Source organism: Oryzias latipes, chromosome 9 (assembly GCF_002234675.1).
Source record: "Oryzias latipes chromosome 9, ASM223467v1".
In the NCBI taxonomy this organism is placed as follows: Eukaryota; Metazoa; Chordata; class Actinopteri; order Beloniformes; family Adrianichthyidae; genus Oryzias; species Oryzias latipes.
Window position 1 is genome coordinate 10,539,975 of NC_019867.2, and position 18,646 is coordinate 10,558,620.

The 18,646-nt window shown below is 41.1% G+C and overlaps 2 protein-coding genes across 4 annotated transcripts; both read right to left on the reverse strand.

Annotated features, from left to right (window-relative positions):
- Positions 1-1,476: 1,476 nt before the first annotated feature.
- fem1c (fem-1 homolog C) lies at positions 1,477-14,333 on the reverse strand. 2 transcript variants are annotated; one of them, XM_011479010.3, is made up of 8 exons: positions 14,173-14,333; positions 13,889-14,089; positions 12,986-13,552; positions 5,485-5,654; positions 5,213-5,401; positions 4,573-5,084; positions 4,170-4,346; positions 3,007-3,271 (listed from the first exon to the last, which is right to left on the reverse strand). In XM_011479010.3, the coding sequence occupies exons 3-8, from the start codon at positions 13,527-13,529 to the stop codon at positions 3,007-3,009; spliced, it is 1,857 nt and encodes a 618-aa protein (XP_011477312.1). In that variant the 5' UTR covers positions 13,530-13,552; positions 13,889-14,089; positions 14,173-14,333. The 2 variants fall into 2 exon arrangements, with proteins under 2 accessions (XP_004072288.1, XP_011477312.1); XM_004072240.4 differs by having other exon boundaries at positions 1,477-3,271; positions 13,889-14,332.
- Positions 14,334-14,651: 318 nt separating this feature from the next.
- Positions 14,652-18,500, reverse strand: LOC101168626 (transmembrane emp24 domain-containing protein 7). 2 transcript variants are annotated; one of them, XM_004072241.4, is made up of 4 exons: positions 18,398-18,500; positions 17,903-18,100; positions 17,074-17,319; positions 14,652-16,407 (listed from the first exon to the last, which is right to left on the reverse strand). In XM_004072241.4, exons 2-4 carry the CDS (start codon positions 18,059-18,061, stop codon positions 16,171-16,173), a joined length of 642 nt encoding a protein of 213 aa, XP_004072289.1. In that variant the 5' UTR covers positions 18,062-18,100; positions 18,398-18,500; the 3' UTR covers positions 14,652-16,170. The 2 variants fall into 2 exon arrangements, with proteins under 2 accessions (XP_004072289.1, XP_011477313.1); XM_011479011.3 differs by lacking the exon at positions 18,398-18,500 and adding an exon at positions 18,278-18,374.
- Positions 18,501-18,646: the final 146 nt, after the last annotated feature.

Here is an 18,646-nt window from a genome sequence, read left to right on the forward strand (position 1 = left end):
TGAGCTGACAGGAGATTTTCTGGAGAGTGTGGGCCTCATAGCCACAGTCTGCTCATCTGAGCTTCATCTGAGCAACAAACCGCCTCACATCAGATCATCCACTGATTACTATCAGCATTCTGTCGAGCACAAAGTCAACAGTTTCCGGCAAAATTGTGTTTTCTAAGTGGGGCAGCCCCACGTGGCAATTCACACTCCACCATGACGAGCTTCAACTTGTTCCAAGCACAGAAACCTAGAAACGCCTCCACCCAATTCTTTAGAATTACTGTCACACAGGCATGAACAATTCCCGTTAGGAAAAAAGAAGTGGGTCAGCTTCACCCTCACTCCTCTGAGGAAGCAGCTTTAAAAGTTAGAAAAGTGAGGATGAGCATCTGCTTTCACGTCAAAAAGTAGAATGATTACAGACATTGGCGTGGTTGTAATTCTGTTGGAACGGTTTAATGACATCTCCGTGAGCGGCTCTACCAGTAAACAGCGTGGACTTTAATCCTCATCCCGTTCACACCTCTGCTTGTTCCCATTTTCTGCCGTCTCTTTCAGTCCAGCTGGGAGGAACTTCCTGTTATGAATGAAAACTCGATTTTAGATGTAAAGAACTGCTAAAAACAATCTCAAAAGTAACACAAAGAGGTAGTTCTTATGTCATCCCTAATAAATAACCTGCCTTAACTAGTCTACTGTGGGCACAAACACAAGGATTTACGACTGCAGGGTTTTCTCAACGATTCTCACAGCAGGTGATAACACTCGAGTGGGCAGTGATGAGCGGGAACGGGCTTGTTCCTGCACACATGCAGGAAGAAGGTGAGAATATCCTCCGTTAAGGTACAAAGAGGAGGAGGAGGGACACTTATCTTAATCTGTTCAAAAATATTTACTCATTGAAAAACTACTGTAATTACTCTACATACCTGACTTTGTCATTTCAGAAAACTCAATATGATAATGAATTGACGGAGTTTGGAATCCAGCTGACCAAAAATATTACTTTATTTTGAAAAACATTGGGCTATGGGCTTGGTCCTATATAATCAACTGATGAAAAACGTCTTTGCTGATCCTAATATATTCCATCTCCCATTAGTCATTTTTATATTTGCTCAATTAGTTTGAAAATATTTTAGAAGACAGAAAAATTAGTTTTGGAGCTGAAATGAAATTCTTATTTATTACCTCTTGGTTTATGCGTTTCTGTCGAGATGTTCCTTATGTCAGATTACAGTTTTATTTCCCCCCTTTTGCAATCTCGTTTATGTGGAGGTGGTCTCAACAAAAGCCTTTCTGGCCTCTTCCACCTCGCCATACTCATTTAATTCTTGTATTTATGAGTTTTAATGTTTGTTATTTCCTTTTGATTTTATAGCAGAATGTCCTGCAAGAGGTAAAAATTAAAAGAAAAATCAATTTTCTACATTTCATCTGTGGACATTTTCTAAGAACCCCAAAAATGAAAGACAACACCCGGAAAAAGCATTTGTGCAACATGGGTTTATTGTCAACTAGTAGTTAAGACATGAATTGAATTAATGCCATATCAAATGTCAAAGTCTGCTGTTGTAAAGTGCAGATTTCAAAATCAGGTTGCCCTGGGTGTTTTTTTTTTTTTACATTTAGTTGGTCTGTTTTTACTTCTTCCAACTGCAATATGAAATCTTGCAAATTACGAAAAGCCCTTTCATCAACCCACACATCCGAAGTTTATGTGCAAACAAGGTCATTCACAGAGCTTCCTTCGGAGCATTCACTCACACACACACACACACACGCACACACACACACACACTTGCTTGTGATGGTTTGAAAAAAACCACAAAGAGTTTTCCTAGGAGTCGTCACCAAAGCGCGTCTGATATGACTATTTGGTTGTACACTGCTGCACATGCACAGTGGGCAGAGATTGGCAAGCCACCCCGAGTTTGTCTTCATAAGGATTTAAGAAAAAGAAAAAAAAAAAAATGGCATCAACGGTCAGCCACACGTGAAGGTCGAGGTCACTTCAGTGTACGAGCCAGCTCTCTGCAAACTGCATACAAGAAGCACGGGCCGCACGTCACTCGCTCGCACAAACACAGTCATCCCGACGCATTCGCTCCTCCTACGACGATCAGCACGATGGTTTTGCAACCCCACCCTATTGAGTGAAGATACCGAAGTACACCGCAGCAATGAGGTAAACACAAACACCGTATTGCACAGACGATGCCGGCTCAGAACACAAGTCCTTTTCCAACAGCCCAGCCTGTGCATAGGAAGGATAAAGCACTTATGGTGTTCATTCACTCACACACACACTCTAAATCCCATCTGATAAAGCTTTAAACACAAAAATGGAAAATGATATCTGATATCCTGATCTGTATGACCTATAAGATAGTAAAAGAGAATCCTGTTGGTGACCGAGGAGGGAGGGGTGCAAGACTGTTGGCAACAGTGGTGAGACGAGCAAAGAAAAAAAGAAAAAAACCTGAAGTCCCAGCATACATGCCTCCAGGCTGCTTTGAGAGCTGAAGCAGACGATGTTGAAACCGGGTTGGAGCCAGCATGGAGAAAAATCTCTCAAGTGTCATTTAATAAATAGCATTGTGAAATAGGCAAAAAGGAAAAAAATCATTTAGTTGAGGAGAAAAAAAAACCAAAAACCCTCTGCTCAGTTCATCTAGACACAACTGTTCGTCCATGTTGCAACAAGCTCCTAATAAACGTCCCACAAGTTTAGCCGCAACCAATGAGAACTGCAGCTTTGTCAATGTAAAAGTTGATTCATTCAAGCTGATCTTTTTTCTTTTTTCTTTTTTAAATCCATCGCACATAAATGAGGAAATCTCATGCACACAATTCAAGTGAACACCCTCCAAACAGAGATAACCCATAGAGTTGTCATTCAGCCGCTTAAGCCCACTCCTGAGTGTCCCTCCTGTTCCTCCATGGGATCGGTCCACTGGGAGCAGTCGCCCTTCCGCCGTCTTCGTCTGTTCAACCCAACCGCCTCCTTCACAATCATTATCTGTGGAGCAAAATGAAGGCCTCCAGCTTCTCGGGAATGTTTCCTTGGTAAGCAAGGCTGTGCTTGACGATAGCCCTGGCAGCTAGGCACTGCAGCGTGGTGTGGTTGATGGGCTGGATGACATTCCTGGCCAGCTCCTTCTCATCCAGGAGATCGCAGGCTGTTTGTTGGAAGGCGTTAGTGCTGTCAAAGTGAGTCCCGTTGGAAATCAGCAAGTTCATAATGTCAGGGTGACCGTTGGATGCAGCTATATGGAGGGGGCTGGGGAGACAGAAATAAGGAAAAAGATTCATCAGGTTTTTGGTGTTGATACACATTCTTGTAGCATTTTTCTGATGATGGGGGACAAATCTAAAGAAAATTCAGCTTCAAATAGTCATTCTGAGGATTTTTTTATTCAAATAGTCGCGAATCAAGAACAGACGAAAAAGTGTTGTTTGAAAAAGATTCTAGTTGTAGTTCGCTCCATTCTGCTGCATCAAACAAATAGACAAATAGGTCTGCGTACGTCTTTGTTTCTCTCGTCTGAGTCAGCATCTGGCTCAAAACTGTACTGCTGGCTAGCTTTAATATTGCTCGCCATTGTTGCACTGGTGACATTAGCTGGGGTTCTAGGGGGCAGCAACCAAAACTCGGAGGGGGAGTTTCTAAATGAGGACTTAGTTCTAGAAAACAACACAGGTCTGTTTATTTCGGCTAAAAATTGCAAAAATCATAATAAATGTTTTTTGACTCTAGAGCCCGGTGATTTTTACCAGAGCAAAACTATTTACATGAATTTCAATATGCGAGTCTGTGCATTCACCAGGGAAGTCTCATACAACCCACAAATGGGTTGAGACCAATTTTCCAATACCATTTATTATTATTTTAAGGATTTTTTTTTTGTCCTCATTTTAGAGCATGTTTTTAGGAACTTCCCGTTTTTCTTCCACAGTTGAAAATAAAAGAAAACCGCTCTAATTTTTCATGTGTTGTCATGATCTATTTTTTATGACGAGTACTTTTTGTTGGGTATATCGGGTAAAATTTACCTGGCAAAAGTGAAGGTGTAACTTTTTATAGCGAAAGTGTTCTCGGGTTAAAATAGATCAAACGAGGATCAAAGTGTGCATTGAATCAAAAGGTGCAGCTCCAATGACAGTAGATCAAACCGAACCTGTTGTCATCTTCATCTTTGCTGTTGACGTCAGCCCCACACTCGAGGAGGATTGAAGCCACCGTGAGGGAGGGGAACTTGCAGACGGGATAGCGGCCCACGCAGGTGGTGTTGCGGTCGACTGCCAGGTGCAGAGGGCTGTAACCGTTCTTGCCACATGGCTGAAGCTTCAAAAATCTGACAGACGGGAAAAGGTCAAACTTTCAGCCAAATAAGATTCAAATGAGCTGCAAACAACCAGAATTACACCAAACCCATGTTCTCGTAGCGTCAACATCTAAACATTTAGGTAAAACATTGAATAAACAGGAGTTTGGTGGTGGTGGAAAGCGATATTTACTGCTTTTTAACTATTTCAGGAGAAGACTCTGGTGGGTTGATCATTATAAAAGGGTGCTTATACCTATAGATGGTTTCCTTCTTGAAATGGTCCTGTTCTGCAGTGCACGGCACCTTCTCTAAAAGACAAATTAGGTGCAGAATAATGGAGAGGGCTTTGCTGAGCTGAGCTGGGTCAGGAGGCATGGGTCCGCTTTGTTTGATCGCCCGCTCAATCTCCATCACACTCTTTGACAGTATTCCCATCAAGTCTTCAAAAGACACGGAGGTCCCCAGCAGCCCTTTGGCTCTGTCCTGCAGCATGAAGGAGAAGAGCTCCGCGAACGACAGCAGGCTGGACGCCGTCATGGGACTGAGGGGGTCCAGGTTGCTCTGCTGCATTTCCAGCGCATATTTCCACAGGTTGATGCAGCGTTCAAAGTTTCCTGAATCGGCGTAGACGGCCCCTCGGTAACGGATGTAGTAGGACGTGTCGGGATGCTGCGGCCCGAGGATCCTCTCGCGAATGAGCAGAGCCTGCATGCGCATCTCATCTGGGTCAGAGATCAAACTGTCCAGCTCCTCGGCGTTTGTCACCTACAAACAGTTTCAAGAATATGCTCATTTAATGCAAAAAGAAAAACATTCTAAAAGCAGCAAACATGTTAGACATGATCCATGATGTGGCTGGGTGAAAAGCAATAAATAATAAAAAACTGGGTCACCTCTCTGGCGTAGTCATATGCCATGACCAAGTGCTTGGGCTCCGGTTTGTGAACTATGCTGTTACTGTCCACGTATCTGAGGTCCATCGCTCTCTTCCAATATTTCAAGGCTCCGAGCAGATCTCTTTTCTTGTCAACAAACGTGGCTCCTAAGAGCTCCAGGGCATCGATGCGTTTCGTGTGGCTCGTCTGCAAAACAGAAATCCTAAAAACTTCTGTTGACCCCACAAACTGCCGCCTCACGCACGCCGTTCTGAGCAAAGCAGACCCACCTGAGGGAGCGTCGTCAGGTAGTCCACGATGTTGGTGTGGCCTGTTACACTGGCAGAAAGGATGGGCGTCATGCCGTAGGCGTCCTGCTCCATGGTCGCACCGTACTGTAGCAACATTTGCATGATCTCAAGACTGCCCGACTCCGCACAGTCATGGAGCGCCGTGTTGCCTTTAAGCAAACAGATGTATGCTAAACATTAGAGGGTACAAAAGCAGCACACAAACAAAAAAGGTGCCATCTAAAACACGGGTAGCAGGAACCGGAGAGGTTTTTTCTGAAAATCTACTTGTGCAGAAATTTCTATCAATAGTCTTCAGAGTTGGCATACTTTATGGCGAAGACAACCGTTCTTGGCTAACGAAAACTATTTTAGAGACCGGCTCCCATGAAAAATTGTGCTTTTGCCTTTTATAAAAATGTTCTTGTGGATTTTTCTGATGATGGAGGACACATAGAAAGAAAATTAAGCTTAAAATTGCATTTCTGAGTTTCCAAATTTGTTGTGAATCAGAAGACAGACAAAAAAAAAAAGCAGTTGGAAAAAGCTTGTAGTTGCGACGTAGAAACTACACTGGGAAGGTCACAAGCTCCCCGCTCCGATCCATTCTGATGCATCCACTTGTAAACAAATAGGTCCATGAACTTTTTCGTTTTCCTCGTCTGAGCTGGCATCCAACTCAAAAATGTACGCTCCAAAATCTTCAGCCATTTTTGTTGCATCAGTAATGTTAGGTTGGGGTGGTGAGAGGCTGTTATCTAGTGGGAAAGTGTGTAAACAGATGACGGGAAGTAGGGCAGGGCTTACTCCAACAGTCCCGCCCACAACTCAGTTCTCCCATGTACTGGTAATCACTATTTACGTCCCTCCGTCGGCCGACGCCGCTTTCGCTTGTGAGCGCGTGCACAACACCGTGTCCCAGCTGGAGACGCAACACTCGCAGGTGCCGATTCTGATCTCCGGGGACATTAACCATGCTCGCACCCCCCTCTCCGCCACCCTGTCCAACTTCACTCAGTAGGGAAAATGTCATACAAGGGACAATAAAACTCTGGACCTTCTATATGCAAACGTCAAGAATGCATCTACTTCTGCCCCCCTCCCCCTTTAGGACACTCATCTCTCCTCTGCTTACACTCCAGTGGTGAAGCAGCAGAAACCACAGGATAAAGTGGTAAAGATCTGGACGGAGGAGGTAACAGAGCAACTGAAGGACTGTTTCAACACCACAGACTGGGACGTTCTCTGCAGTCCACACGGGGAGGATGTTGACAGTCTCACACACTGCGTCACGGATTATATTCATTTTTGTGTGGCAAACACCGTACCAAAAACAAAGCAGCGCAGTGTTTTTCCAACAATAAGCCCTGGGTCACTCCTGAGCCGAAGACCCTCTTAAATGAGAGGAAGAGGGCCTCTCTCTTTGGGGACAAGGAGGAGCTACGCAGAGTACAGAGGGACCTGAAATATAAGATCAGAAGGTGCAAAGACAGCTACAGGAAGAAGTTGGAGCATCGGCTGGAACAGAACAACATTCGTGATGTGTGGAGAGGTCTAAAGCACATCTCGGCCACGGTGAGGCTGGAAATGGTCGCCAGGTGACCAAGCCTGGGCAAATGAACTGAATCTGTTCTTTAACAGATTTGATTCTGCCCAGCCCCAGGTGAGCTCAGCACTGGACCCACTGCAGTTTGCATATTGACCAGGCATTGGGGTGGATGACGCCATCATCTACCTGCAGCATCGGGCCCCGTCTCACCTGGAGTCCCCTGGGAGCACTGTGAGAGGCATGTTTTTATATTTCTCCAGTGCTTTCAACACCAACCAGCCTTCACTGCTGAGGAGGAAGCTGGAGGTTGCAGGAGTGGACCAACATCTCAGTGCTTGGACCACCAACTACCTAACAGACAGACCACAGTTTGTGAGGCTGCGGGACTGTGTGTCTGATGTGGTGGTCTACAGCACGGGGTTATCTCCGACTTTGTGGGGTGGTGTGAAAGCAACCACCTGCTGCTTAACACCAGCAAGACAAAAGAGCTGGTCCTTGATTTCAGGAGGTCCTCACCACCACACTCACCGGTGAACATCCAGGGTTCAGACATTGAGTGTTCATTGGGTGTTCACCTGAACAGCAGAATGGACTGGTCCAACAACACTGATGCTCTGTACAGGAGGGGTCAGAGTCGCCTTCACCTGCTGAGGAGACTGAGGTCTTTTGACGTGTGCAGACAGCTGCTCAGGACCTTTTATGACACTGTGGTGGCCTCAGTGGTCCTTTGTGGAGTTGTGTGCTGGGCGGGGGGCAGTGCAGGCAGAGACATGAGGAGGCTTAACAAACGTAATCCGGCTCTGTCCTGGGCTGCACACCGGAGTCCATGGAGGAAGTGGCAGACAGAAGGATGTTGGCTAAGCTAACATCCATCATGGATAACCCCTCCCACCTCCTACACCAAACTGTAGAGGCGCTGACCAGCTCCTTCAGCATGAGACTGTTGCACCCACAGTGCAAGAAGGAGCGTTACAGCAGGTCATTCCTCCCCAAAGCCATCAGACTGTACAACACCACCGTGTTACAGTGACACTCCACAGACCCACGGGTGTTCTTTTCTTTTCATTCATCTATTTACAAACTGTTGCAGCTGTTTCTCAGTTATTTTTTCTTCTTCTTTAACGGTTACTTTTGCTGTGTATTTTTACTTACCTGTATTTAATTTTGTTTAAGTTCACTTTATCCTCTGTAAATGCCACTTCTTTTTTGCCGTTTGTATTTGTGGATGTCTTCTTTATGCTCCCAAAGACAAGAAAACTCCCCCTTTGTGGGATAAATAAAGTTTATCGATCTATCTAGTGCCAACTCTTTTTTTAATATTCTGGCTTAAAACGGCATAATGATAATCAGAACTCCACTGAGAACGCTATGAAAATGGATCAAACGATGATTCGAGTGGGACTTTAAAGTGCAGGTCAGCTATTAGATTGGGTCACAAACTGTTTACCCACTGACAGAGCTAAAAGCACATGATATGGAACATTACACAAGCTACTTCTGACTATAAGTAACCTGATCAAGGCAAGGGTATTTCTGACCAGATCACACAGCAAAACATTATTCTCTGCTCTTCGTTCACAGTTGCGGTCATCAACTATTACCCACCATGTCAATAACAGCACATGGGTTAGCTCTGACTATTTATGTAAGTGTGGTAGAAGTGGGACATCAGATTTATTAATGAGTTCCTGCATTTCCAAACATACAAGTCATACTCAGAAGGAGGTGTGGAGGCAGAAAGCAGGAAATGATGCGGCATCAAGCTGCTGGACCAAGCTGTCAAATCTCAGGGTTTCATGATTTGCAAAGAAATTAGAGTCGACTTTACGTTTGCTGTCTTTGCCAAACAACTGTACACAAATCAAAAGGAGTTGCACAATAAACAACAATTGTAAAAGGAGGATAAATCTTTGCGTTGTTTGCCAACACAACCAATAAGTCTCTTTCTGGTTTTAAAAATACTTAAACTACTTAGCATTACTGCATTACTAAGCTACAGCTTAGTAATGCCACAAAAAGTGACTTTTTAATTAAACAAATCTGCCATTTCCACAGTGTTTAGTATTAGATTGCACTTGTTCCTCAAATGAGAGTTGCTTTAATGCAATTTTTTAATGAAATTTAAAGAGGCTAAACAAATATGACTTCATATAAAGTACTTCAAGCAATGACATGATGTAAGTACTGCTTGTCAATGTGAAATTAGGTCAGTTTTCCTCCACGCTGATTCAGTAAATAAATGTGGAGATTTCAATGCAGTCACTATTTCACTGCCTATTGTTATTTTTACCATTGTTCTCTGAAGGGCTTTTAAAGAAAAAAGGAAGCAAAGCAGGAACAAAAATGCCAAAGAGAACTTCCTTCTATAAAATCATCAGTTGGAATTTATGCCAAAGTCAACAGAAATGTGTCTCCCTACTGAAATGGGGTTTTAAGTCACTTTTAGATAAGACATCTTTGGTAAAAAATAAATAAATAAATCCTACGGTTTGTGCGGCAAAGATGGTCCTTTGGGAAATGATGCTAAATGTCACATTGAAATATTAATACTTTGATTAGAGGCATATGCAATAGTTCTAAATAAAGAAGCCTATATCCATGATTCACAAAAAACAGCTTTTTTGCTTTGAACGTTATTTTTTACAAAAGTTGAACAGGGATAGTAAAATTAATTATCAATGTAAGGTTCACAATATGGGTTAGGGTTAATCAACCAACTATAAAGGGTTATGTTTGATGAAGCATTATAAAATATTTATCATTTTATAAGATGACATCCCACACAGACCAGGTCGGTTGAATGAAAAACCAAAAATTAACAAATATGAGATTAAGTTTGTCATTTTATTAACCATTTTTGGATTTTGTAGGATCCTTCTGACTGCCAGCAATGAATTTGTCCTCTGTAGGACATTAATAAACCTACTACTGAGTTAACTCATTCTGGTATCTACATTTCAATTATTCTACATGTGAAGGGGCGGGCCTCTGGGAATTGTCGTTTCGAATGGATTTTGACTGGACAGCTTTTTTTTCTGGTGGTCAGGACGATATGAATGAGCTTAGCCACATAATACTAACATTAAAGTGCAAAAAGGTTTTTAGGATCAATAGTTTTCAAACCGGCCAGATAATTACATTTAATATTCTGGAAGAACATTTGTTGTATTTGCCTTTAGACATACAAATGCGATCATTTAAAACAGTTTTTGGGTCAGGACTGCCCAACCTGGCTCCTCAAGACAAGTTTTTTGTTTCCTTGTTTTCTGCTGACTCAGGATTCTGCTCACTCTGATTGACTGAACACACCTGAACTAGGTGATCAGCAGTGAGAAGTCAGGGCAGTAGGTGGATCAGGATTGTCCAGGGTTAGTGTTTTAGATGTTCACTGTTCTTTTGAAGAGGGTTTCGAAGGAGAGTCTAAGGGCAGGGATGTCCAGTTTAGTTTAGTCTGTTTAGAATTGACCTATTGAATTGTATGACTTCATGATCATTATGATTTTATGTTTACTACAGTTACCGGTACAAAACCCATTGAAATGACTATTGTTGTAATATTGGGCTATTTAAATAAAACTGAATTGAATTTGCTCAACATGAAAGTAGTTTAACCTTGAATTCTGTAGAAGTGGTATAAAATAAACCAACTTTCAAATCCAAAAAGGACACCTTTTTGTGGAACGCTTCACATCTACAACTAAATTCAATATCCATGTTTTCACCAAAGATAAAAATACAGCCAAGCAGTAGGTACCTGTAAATGTATAATTCTTTCTGTGCTAGGTTTATTGATTCATGCGTGTGTGTCCTTTAAGCGCCAAAACCTGAAGGAGGTTGAGGAATTAAATTGATGAGTTTAAATTAGGCCTGCACAATATACCGCAAATTTATCGTTATCGCAATATCAAGCAGTGCAATATCCATATCGCAAAAGTCAGCAAAAATCGCAATAATGGTTACCTTAAATGTGCTAATACAATCCTATGGCAGCTTGAAACATTTAACGAATCAAATAAATCCATTTATGCATTTGACCAATTGGATGGACCTTTTCCGATGTTGACCAATCAGATGAGCCCTTTTATGTTACATGTTTGCCTCCTACGTCAACAAGGGTCATTTGGAGTATCATTTTTTTAAACTGTTGCAATGAGATGGTAATGATGTTTTTGGTTGTTTTGCTATTTGTTTATATACCGCAAATTATATCGTTATCGCAATATTGATCACTAATATCGCACATCGCAAGTTTTGCTCATATCGTGCAGCCCTAGTTTAAATTATAAAGTTAAATAAAATTATGGAATTTATTGACATTTATGAAGTGCCTGTTCAAGATTTCTATCAAACTCCTGAATAAATACAGGGTTTTGTGAATAACTAAGAATCACAGTTTAAATTGACCAACATCTCAGTTTGTGTATTTTTTTAAAGATTATGTGGACAAAAAAAAGGAGGATTTTTGCACCCGAAGCTCACGTGGCCTCATCTGTCAACACTGATTCCTTTGTTATTGAGAAGCATTCCTAGTCCATATTGAATCAATGTCACACTTTACACCCTCTTATTGGTTCAGCTGTTCTGTTAAAAGCGCTGGTCTTTATCCATAAATATGAGAAAACACTTTCCAATAACACTTACATGTGTAGGTTTACATGTTAGTTTTATACTGAGAAAAGCATTAATGACTTGAAATTTTAAAGATTACTGAATTTAGTTAAGTCCCACTCCAATCATATTTTGAGTTGTGGACTGAAATGTAAGTGCAGAGTGAGCCTGCCCCATTTCCCCATTATCCATCCATTTACATGCTCTCCTGCTAGCTTAAAGCCCCTCACGCCCCAAAGCTAACATTAACGGTGCAATATTGGAGCTATCCAGCCGTACAGTTTTGAGCCAGATTCCAGCTCAGATGAGGAAATTGAAGACGTACATGGATCTTCTGGTCTACAGGTGGATGGATCAGAACGGAGTGGAGCAGGGAGCTCGAGACCGGCCCATCGTAGCACCTACCGGTATGTCAATGCTACAAGTTTTTCATCGTGGATTTTTTTGCTTCTGCTTCAAAATGATTTAAAATCCATTTTCAGAATTATGAGCTTCATTTTCTTTACACGTGCCCTCCATCATCAGCAAATACCACAAGAACATGTTAGAAACACCAAAAGCATCATGTCAAAAGTAGTCAAAGTAGAAAATTAAACTGGACAATATTTCTGGATTGAAGACGTTTCCGTTTCATTCGGTTTTTTCATTTCTGATCTGACCGGTGTGTCGCTGAGATTTATCACCTGTCCTCTGTTGCACCTCTGGATAACGATGCCTATTTTTCATGCTGAGTATGTTTGGGCATTGATTTCAAAACAGGATTGTAAATGGATTGGTTCTATCCAGCAGACAAAACCTCTCATCCATTTACAATTAAAATAAAATGAAAATACAAAATTCCTTAAACCGCCTGAGGGACATGTGAAGTTTCGCGGCGATAAATACTACAATATACCTGTAACATGTACCTGGCTGTAAATGTAACAGTGTTGTACTGGAAGATGGCCAAGAGGCGTTCTGGCATTTATAAAGTAGAATTTCTGGAGAAATTCTTCCTTCCTTATATGCAAAGAGAGTTCAAGTGTTTGCAAAAACAGTCGTTTTCCAGGAAAAAAATGAGAGCCAAAAGGAAATATGTATACATGACTTTTGTTGACACGCCTAGAAAAACAAGTCAAGGGAAGCCGGTCTGAAAATTTCCATTATGAAACCAGAGGTTTAAGTTAAGATGAATCATTTTGGATGTCATATGACAAAGTTGTTGCTAGACTTTAGTGGAGTCTGCATGACTTCTGGTAATGATTTTGATTAGTTTTCCTTCTTTGTTGTAGAAATAGTTCAGTTAAAATTACATGGTTGATCCCTGAGAATTCAATAAAGATGTCATAAACGTAGCTGACTCACCTTTAACACTTTTCCTATTGACATCTGCGCCTTTCTCCAGCAGGTACTGCGCTATGTCTTTGTGACCCTTGTAGCAGGAAATCATCAGACACGTGTGCCCGTGTCTGTTCGCCACCTCCAGGTCAGCGCTGTGCTCAACCAGGTACTTCACTATGTCCAGGTGGCCGTCGAAGCAGGCTGCCCTCAGAGGTGTGGAGTTGGTGAGGGTCGTGCTGTTCACTGAGGCTCCGTGACCCAGCAGAGACTGCACCACTTTCAGGTGACCCGCCGCCGAGGCGGCCCACAGGGGGGGCGCTCCCTCGATGGTCTCCCCGTCGAAGCTCACCGACCCGCCGACCTCCACGGGGGCACTGCAGCACTCCAGCAGGTACTCCACCAGCTCCAGGTGCCCGTAGCGGGCGGCCATGAGGAGCGGGGTGGCTCCGTTCGTCTTCTCGCCCATCAGCTTGATCACTTCGTGTCCATCTTTGTTCTCCAAGAGTTTCTGAAGCAAACGGAGTTTTCCATCCCGCACTGCGTTGAACACCGCCGTTTTTAAATCCATCTCCAAAACACTTTGCTTCCTCGCTGTTGAGCAAAAAAACACACGACGTCGGGTCAAAAAAAGCGAGTAAAAGTCGGCGAGGGCAAATGGAGCGGGGATCCCCTTTGTTTACAACCACCACTTTTTTAAGCTAGCAGCAAAGGGATTAGCCCGCGTTAGCTGTACACAGCGACGCGGGTACCACATAATTTCATTTCTGACATTATCAAGTGGTTCTAAGATGTCTAACTATTAACACTTCATCTAAAACGACCGTCCATCCAGTTTCTGTATCGAAAGCCAAACTAGCAAGGTGGCTTGTCAACTTCCTTGATCAAATTGGCTAACAAACTAGCTAGGCTAAAGTAAAAACACTTCACCTTTTTATTGATGGTTCATCAGATTCTTCTCTGCTGACACATCTCCCCCTTCAAGAAGCTCTTCTTCCTCAGTTCTGTTCCCTTCGCTTGTCATTGTTCCACAGCATAGCGTGGCTCCCGCGACGTTATATATTCGCTTTTCCGAGGGCCGAGGTGTAGAAAATCCACCCCACCCGTTGTGCTGTGCTGGGTTGCTAGCAGCTTGGGAAAAGAGAAAAGAAGAAAAAAACGACGTTTGGGCATAAAAGAAGGGGGATCTGAGGTGGGTGTTTCTACACACGCACCTCGAAATAAAACGAATTCCCCACCAGGCGTGAGGACTGTCAACCCGCTGCGAACAGAAATAACAAGAAGCTCAGTCAAGGTAAATAAAAGCAGCTAGCCACCCACGGCTGGATAGGATCATCACGACTCCGTTTCTGTCAAATCACTAACCCCACGCAGCCCTTTTCTTTTTTTTTCTTGTTAGGACATGGAATGATTGACACATCTATCGTCCAATCAGAGACCAGCTAGCAATTTGGCCAAATAGCTCAGCTTTTAAATAGCTTTTTTTATGAGAACAACTACAGAATACAAATATTATAAATACAAAATGAATAAACTGTTGCTTTCATATTTATACCTCTTATTTAAACGTGTATAATAAAATTGTGTAGTTAGTGATTGACTTTGCTTATAGCTCCCCCTACAGGTTGCTAAATGAATTACCAGTGACTGGAGAAAAACAAGTGATCAATTATAAATGACTTGTGATAATTCCTAGATTTTAAACACAAAAGTTTATTTAGCCACCCAGAAAACAAGTTCCAACAACACCTTAAAGTTGTTCACAAATGACAATTCAGTGTGAAAACCAATATGAGACACTAGCATCACAAAAAAAACCAAAGCGGAAACAGAACAACTAATAACCCCATTGACATTGATTGTAATGTCTTTTTTTTTAATCAATACACTTTTGTAAAATGGTACATGTTTAGAGGAGTTGGTCTTTGGCTGATCCAATCTCTGTCACATTCATTAAAAATGAACATTACAACCCGAACATCATTTCTATTTAAAGACATAAATTTAGTTTAGTTAATGTTTGCAAATCAATGAGATATATAATTAATTATTTGTACATAATTAGGTCCAAGTATGCAGGCTGAAGGAGTACATTAAACCCAATTTGTCATTAAAATGTTTTAAAGGAAAACTCAATTTTTATCTTTCTTGACAGGAAAAAAAGCAGACACTAACCCCCCCCCCCCCCCCCCCCCCTAACTAAGATTGCTTTCTAAACATTCCAAATAACCAGTAAATAAATCAATTGCAGTTATAACTAAACGGGTAAGGTTAGCCAAGCCAGTTTCTCATCTGGAGTTGTATAAAACTAAAACAATGTTGAATTGTGGGATAAATAAGCTGTAACACTTTAAAACAAAGAAGGCAGACTGCAAATATTGCAGTGACAACACAACAGAACAATAAAAGCTGATGCATTAAAACAGTTTAGTATGCACAAAAAATACCAAATCAATACCACTGACATATTTGTTTTAAATGTGTAAATAAATTCCTTATGGTAATATTTTAATTAGTTCAATATTAATTAGACAACATTGAACTGGAAACACATTTAGTGGCTGTTATTTTATTAAATAATTTTGCTCCTCCAGTTGCACCTGCTGCTTTAATTTCTTCGTTTTATGCATTTTTCATCACTCCACAACTCCAACAAGGCAAAACTATTCCAATTTAGTTCAGTTAAGTTTATTTAAGAAAAGAATTTAATCTATCTTTAGCAACTTCACACAAGCTGTGATTAGACTTTACAGAACAATAATTTTATTTAAAAAAAAAAAACAACAACCTCAAAATCTACTATTTCTACCTTTCTGCTCATTTTAGGTTTTGGTTGTACATGGATAAGATGGGGTGGGGGGATGACATAACAGACCAAATAAACAAAAAAAAGGAACACATTCAAACATGTTGAAGCTGCTTAAAGTTTGCTCTGACTATGTTACCTGTTTGAACTTATAAATACACAAGCAAAAGCCATCTTTTTTATTTTTACCTCCCAAAAATATTTCAACTTTCATCATCCAGTCTAGTCTGCGTAAAGTTTCTAAGAAATGCAATGCTGACTTAAGATTGACGTCAGATCTGATGATCTGGCATTCTGATATGGATCCAATCTTAAATCAGCACGGCTGTTTTTAACCCACTCTATGCACACGACCCCTCAGTACAGATAAAAAGTGATAAGACTGCATCCTGTGGCTGAGAGGCCGTTATGATCCAACTCGTGTCATAGTGGTCTTCTTGTCAGAGAAGAAGCTTCTCAGCAGGACCACCTGGCTGATGCTGACCACCAGGAGGATTAGGGCTTCTCCGATAGACCAGAATGCAACACGGGTGTTCAGATCTTCAGCGCGACTGCGTCCTTGGGCCTCACGGAGGCGGAAGTGCGTTTGATAATCAATGACTGACTTCAGGGCCTCGTGGATGGACACGCAAGCAGATTCCATCTGGAAAACATCAAGTGTTAAACGTTACAACCAGAGACCCATTCTGCCCCTACATAAAGGACACAAAACTGTGATGACCTCATTCGTAAAGTTGAAATGTTGCATTTCTGGCAAAAATATTCTCAAAAAATGAAAGTTACTGTAGTCCATCATTAGAATTTTATTATTATTAGATGTTTATTATTATCATCACAGACTCACGGTCCATTTGCCACAAGAAACACAAAACAAATAAAAAACTTGAGACTTTAAAAGTAAAAATAAGTTATTATAGAAATAGATTTGTTATAACAGGATTGCACAAATCAAACACTAATGCCAGTTTACATCCCATGTGGCCAAAAGGCAAAGGATAGAAAACTAAAGGACAGAATAACTCTTCCAGTGGCATCTATTTTTCATGTCAGCAAGTTTAATAATGACACCGCAATTACACGCAAGGCTAAGCTTGACATGTTTATAACTGTATAATACTTAGTACATTTTTAAATTATTACTGCCAATTTCCTTTTTTTCGTTTTTTCTTGATTGGTTCTGTCGATAAAAGGCTGCACTGTCATCTTTTTCATGTCAAAAAACAAAAAAAGGAGCCCAAAATCTCCAGAAATGAACGAAAAAAATAAATACAGACTGACATTATTAATACACAAGAAAAACCAAACTTACCTGGGTCAGAGCAGTGACTCTGTTCTCGTTGGGGAAAAGTGGAGGATCATCGCCAACCTGGAAATCGAAGTAAACCGTCTTGTGCGTGAAGGTGGAGAACTCGTTGCTGAAACAGAACTTGTAGGTGCCGTTTTTGGCTGCGGTAAAGGTGAAGCTGTCATACTGCTTTTTCATCTCTTTGTAAAGCGTTGTGCCATCTGGATCTTCCAAACGGCAGTCCACATCATAGTGACCACCAGTTACTACCTGGCAATGCAAAAGATAAAAGGAAGGATATTCAATTATCTTGTATAAATCTGACATTTTAATTCATTTTTTGGGACTGGTTCAATCAATTATTTAATAATAAAATGTATTCTTATCTAAAGAATGAGGATCTGTGTACAGTGACCATAAACCATGAAAGAAAACAATTAAATCAATATATGAAAATAAAGTCTTTCTACTTTCTTAGTAAACATTTACTTCAATCTCATAAATTCTCAATTTATAACCCATAACATTCTAACTATTATCGTAATTGTTTTTTTTTCTCATTCCACAAGTTATTCTTGTAAAATCTTAATTTTTTTTCTCTCTCTCATAATTTATTCATGTAAAGCTTTGACTGTATTCTCAAGTTTATTTTTATGGTGGCCCTACTACTTGCATAAAAGAAAATTGCAAAAACAGAAACCCTCATGATCAACAATCAACAATGATTGTTCTACTCCTATGATTCTGTTATCTTTATTCATAAAACTTAATTTATTTTAAAATGACAAGCTAGAACAGACATAATGGTTAGAGACAGACATGCTGCAGGAGGCTTTAGACATAACATGCTTACCTGGAATTCCAAAGTGCACTTAGTGCCAACAGTGATGTCTTCGTAGAAACACTGTTTGGCGTTGTCTGGCAGCTCAAAAGTTAGTTCTGAGCCCAACACCCACCCACACAGAAGCTGGGCCCAAAGCACCTGCAACAGCACCCGCAGGGATCCGAACATCCTCACACGCGAAACAAGCAGACAACTTCAAAGCTAAACCTACAAAAGTAAACAAATGCATTAACGAAATAAGGATAAAAGCTATTGAAGAAAAATAAAGACGCAAAAAGGAAACCAATTGTTTCCTTTTAACCAGCGGCGAATTGTTAGCTAAAAGCTAACTAGCTTGCCATCTGGCACCTAAATTTTAGCCAGGAAATAAGAAGGATTTTGTACCATTTCACTGTTGTTATGATTGGGAAACATATCTGACGTATAAACGGTAGAAATATATATTCAATAGAAGCAAAACACTTCTTAAATCGTGATTCTGTTTAACTCAGAATTACTACTCACCCCAACGTTCATAACCCGGATGCCACCAAGGCTAAGAAACGTAGTCCACACATGACATCCTATTGGCTGTCGCGTAGAGAAGGCCCGCCTTCTCCTCTCTACTATTGGTCAACACAACACAAAAGGCGAGGAGGAAACGCTTGTCAAATCACGTGGGCCACGTCTACAGAAAAGATTTGCCAATGAATGATCGTCCAACGTGGCTGGCTTTTTTTCACTTAACTTTATTAAATCGGAAAAACTTTACAA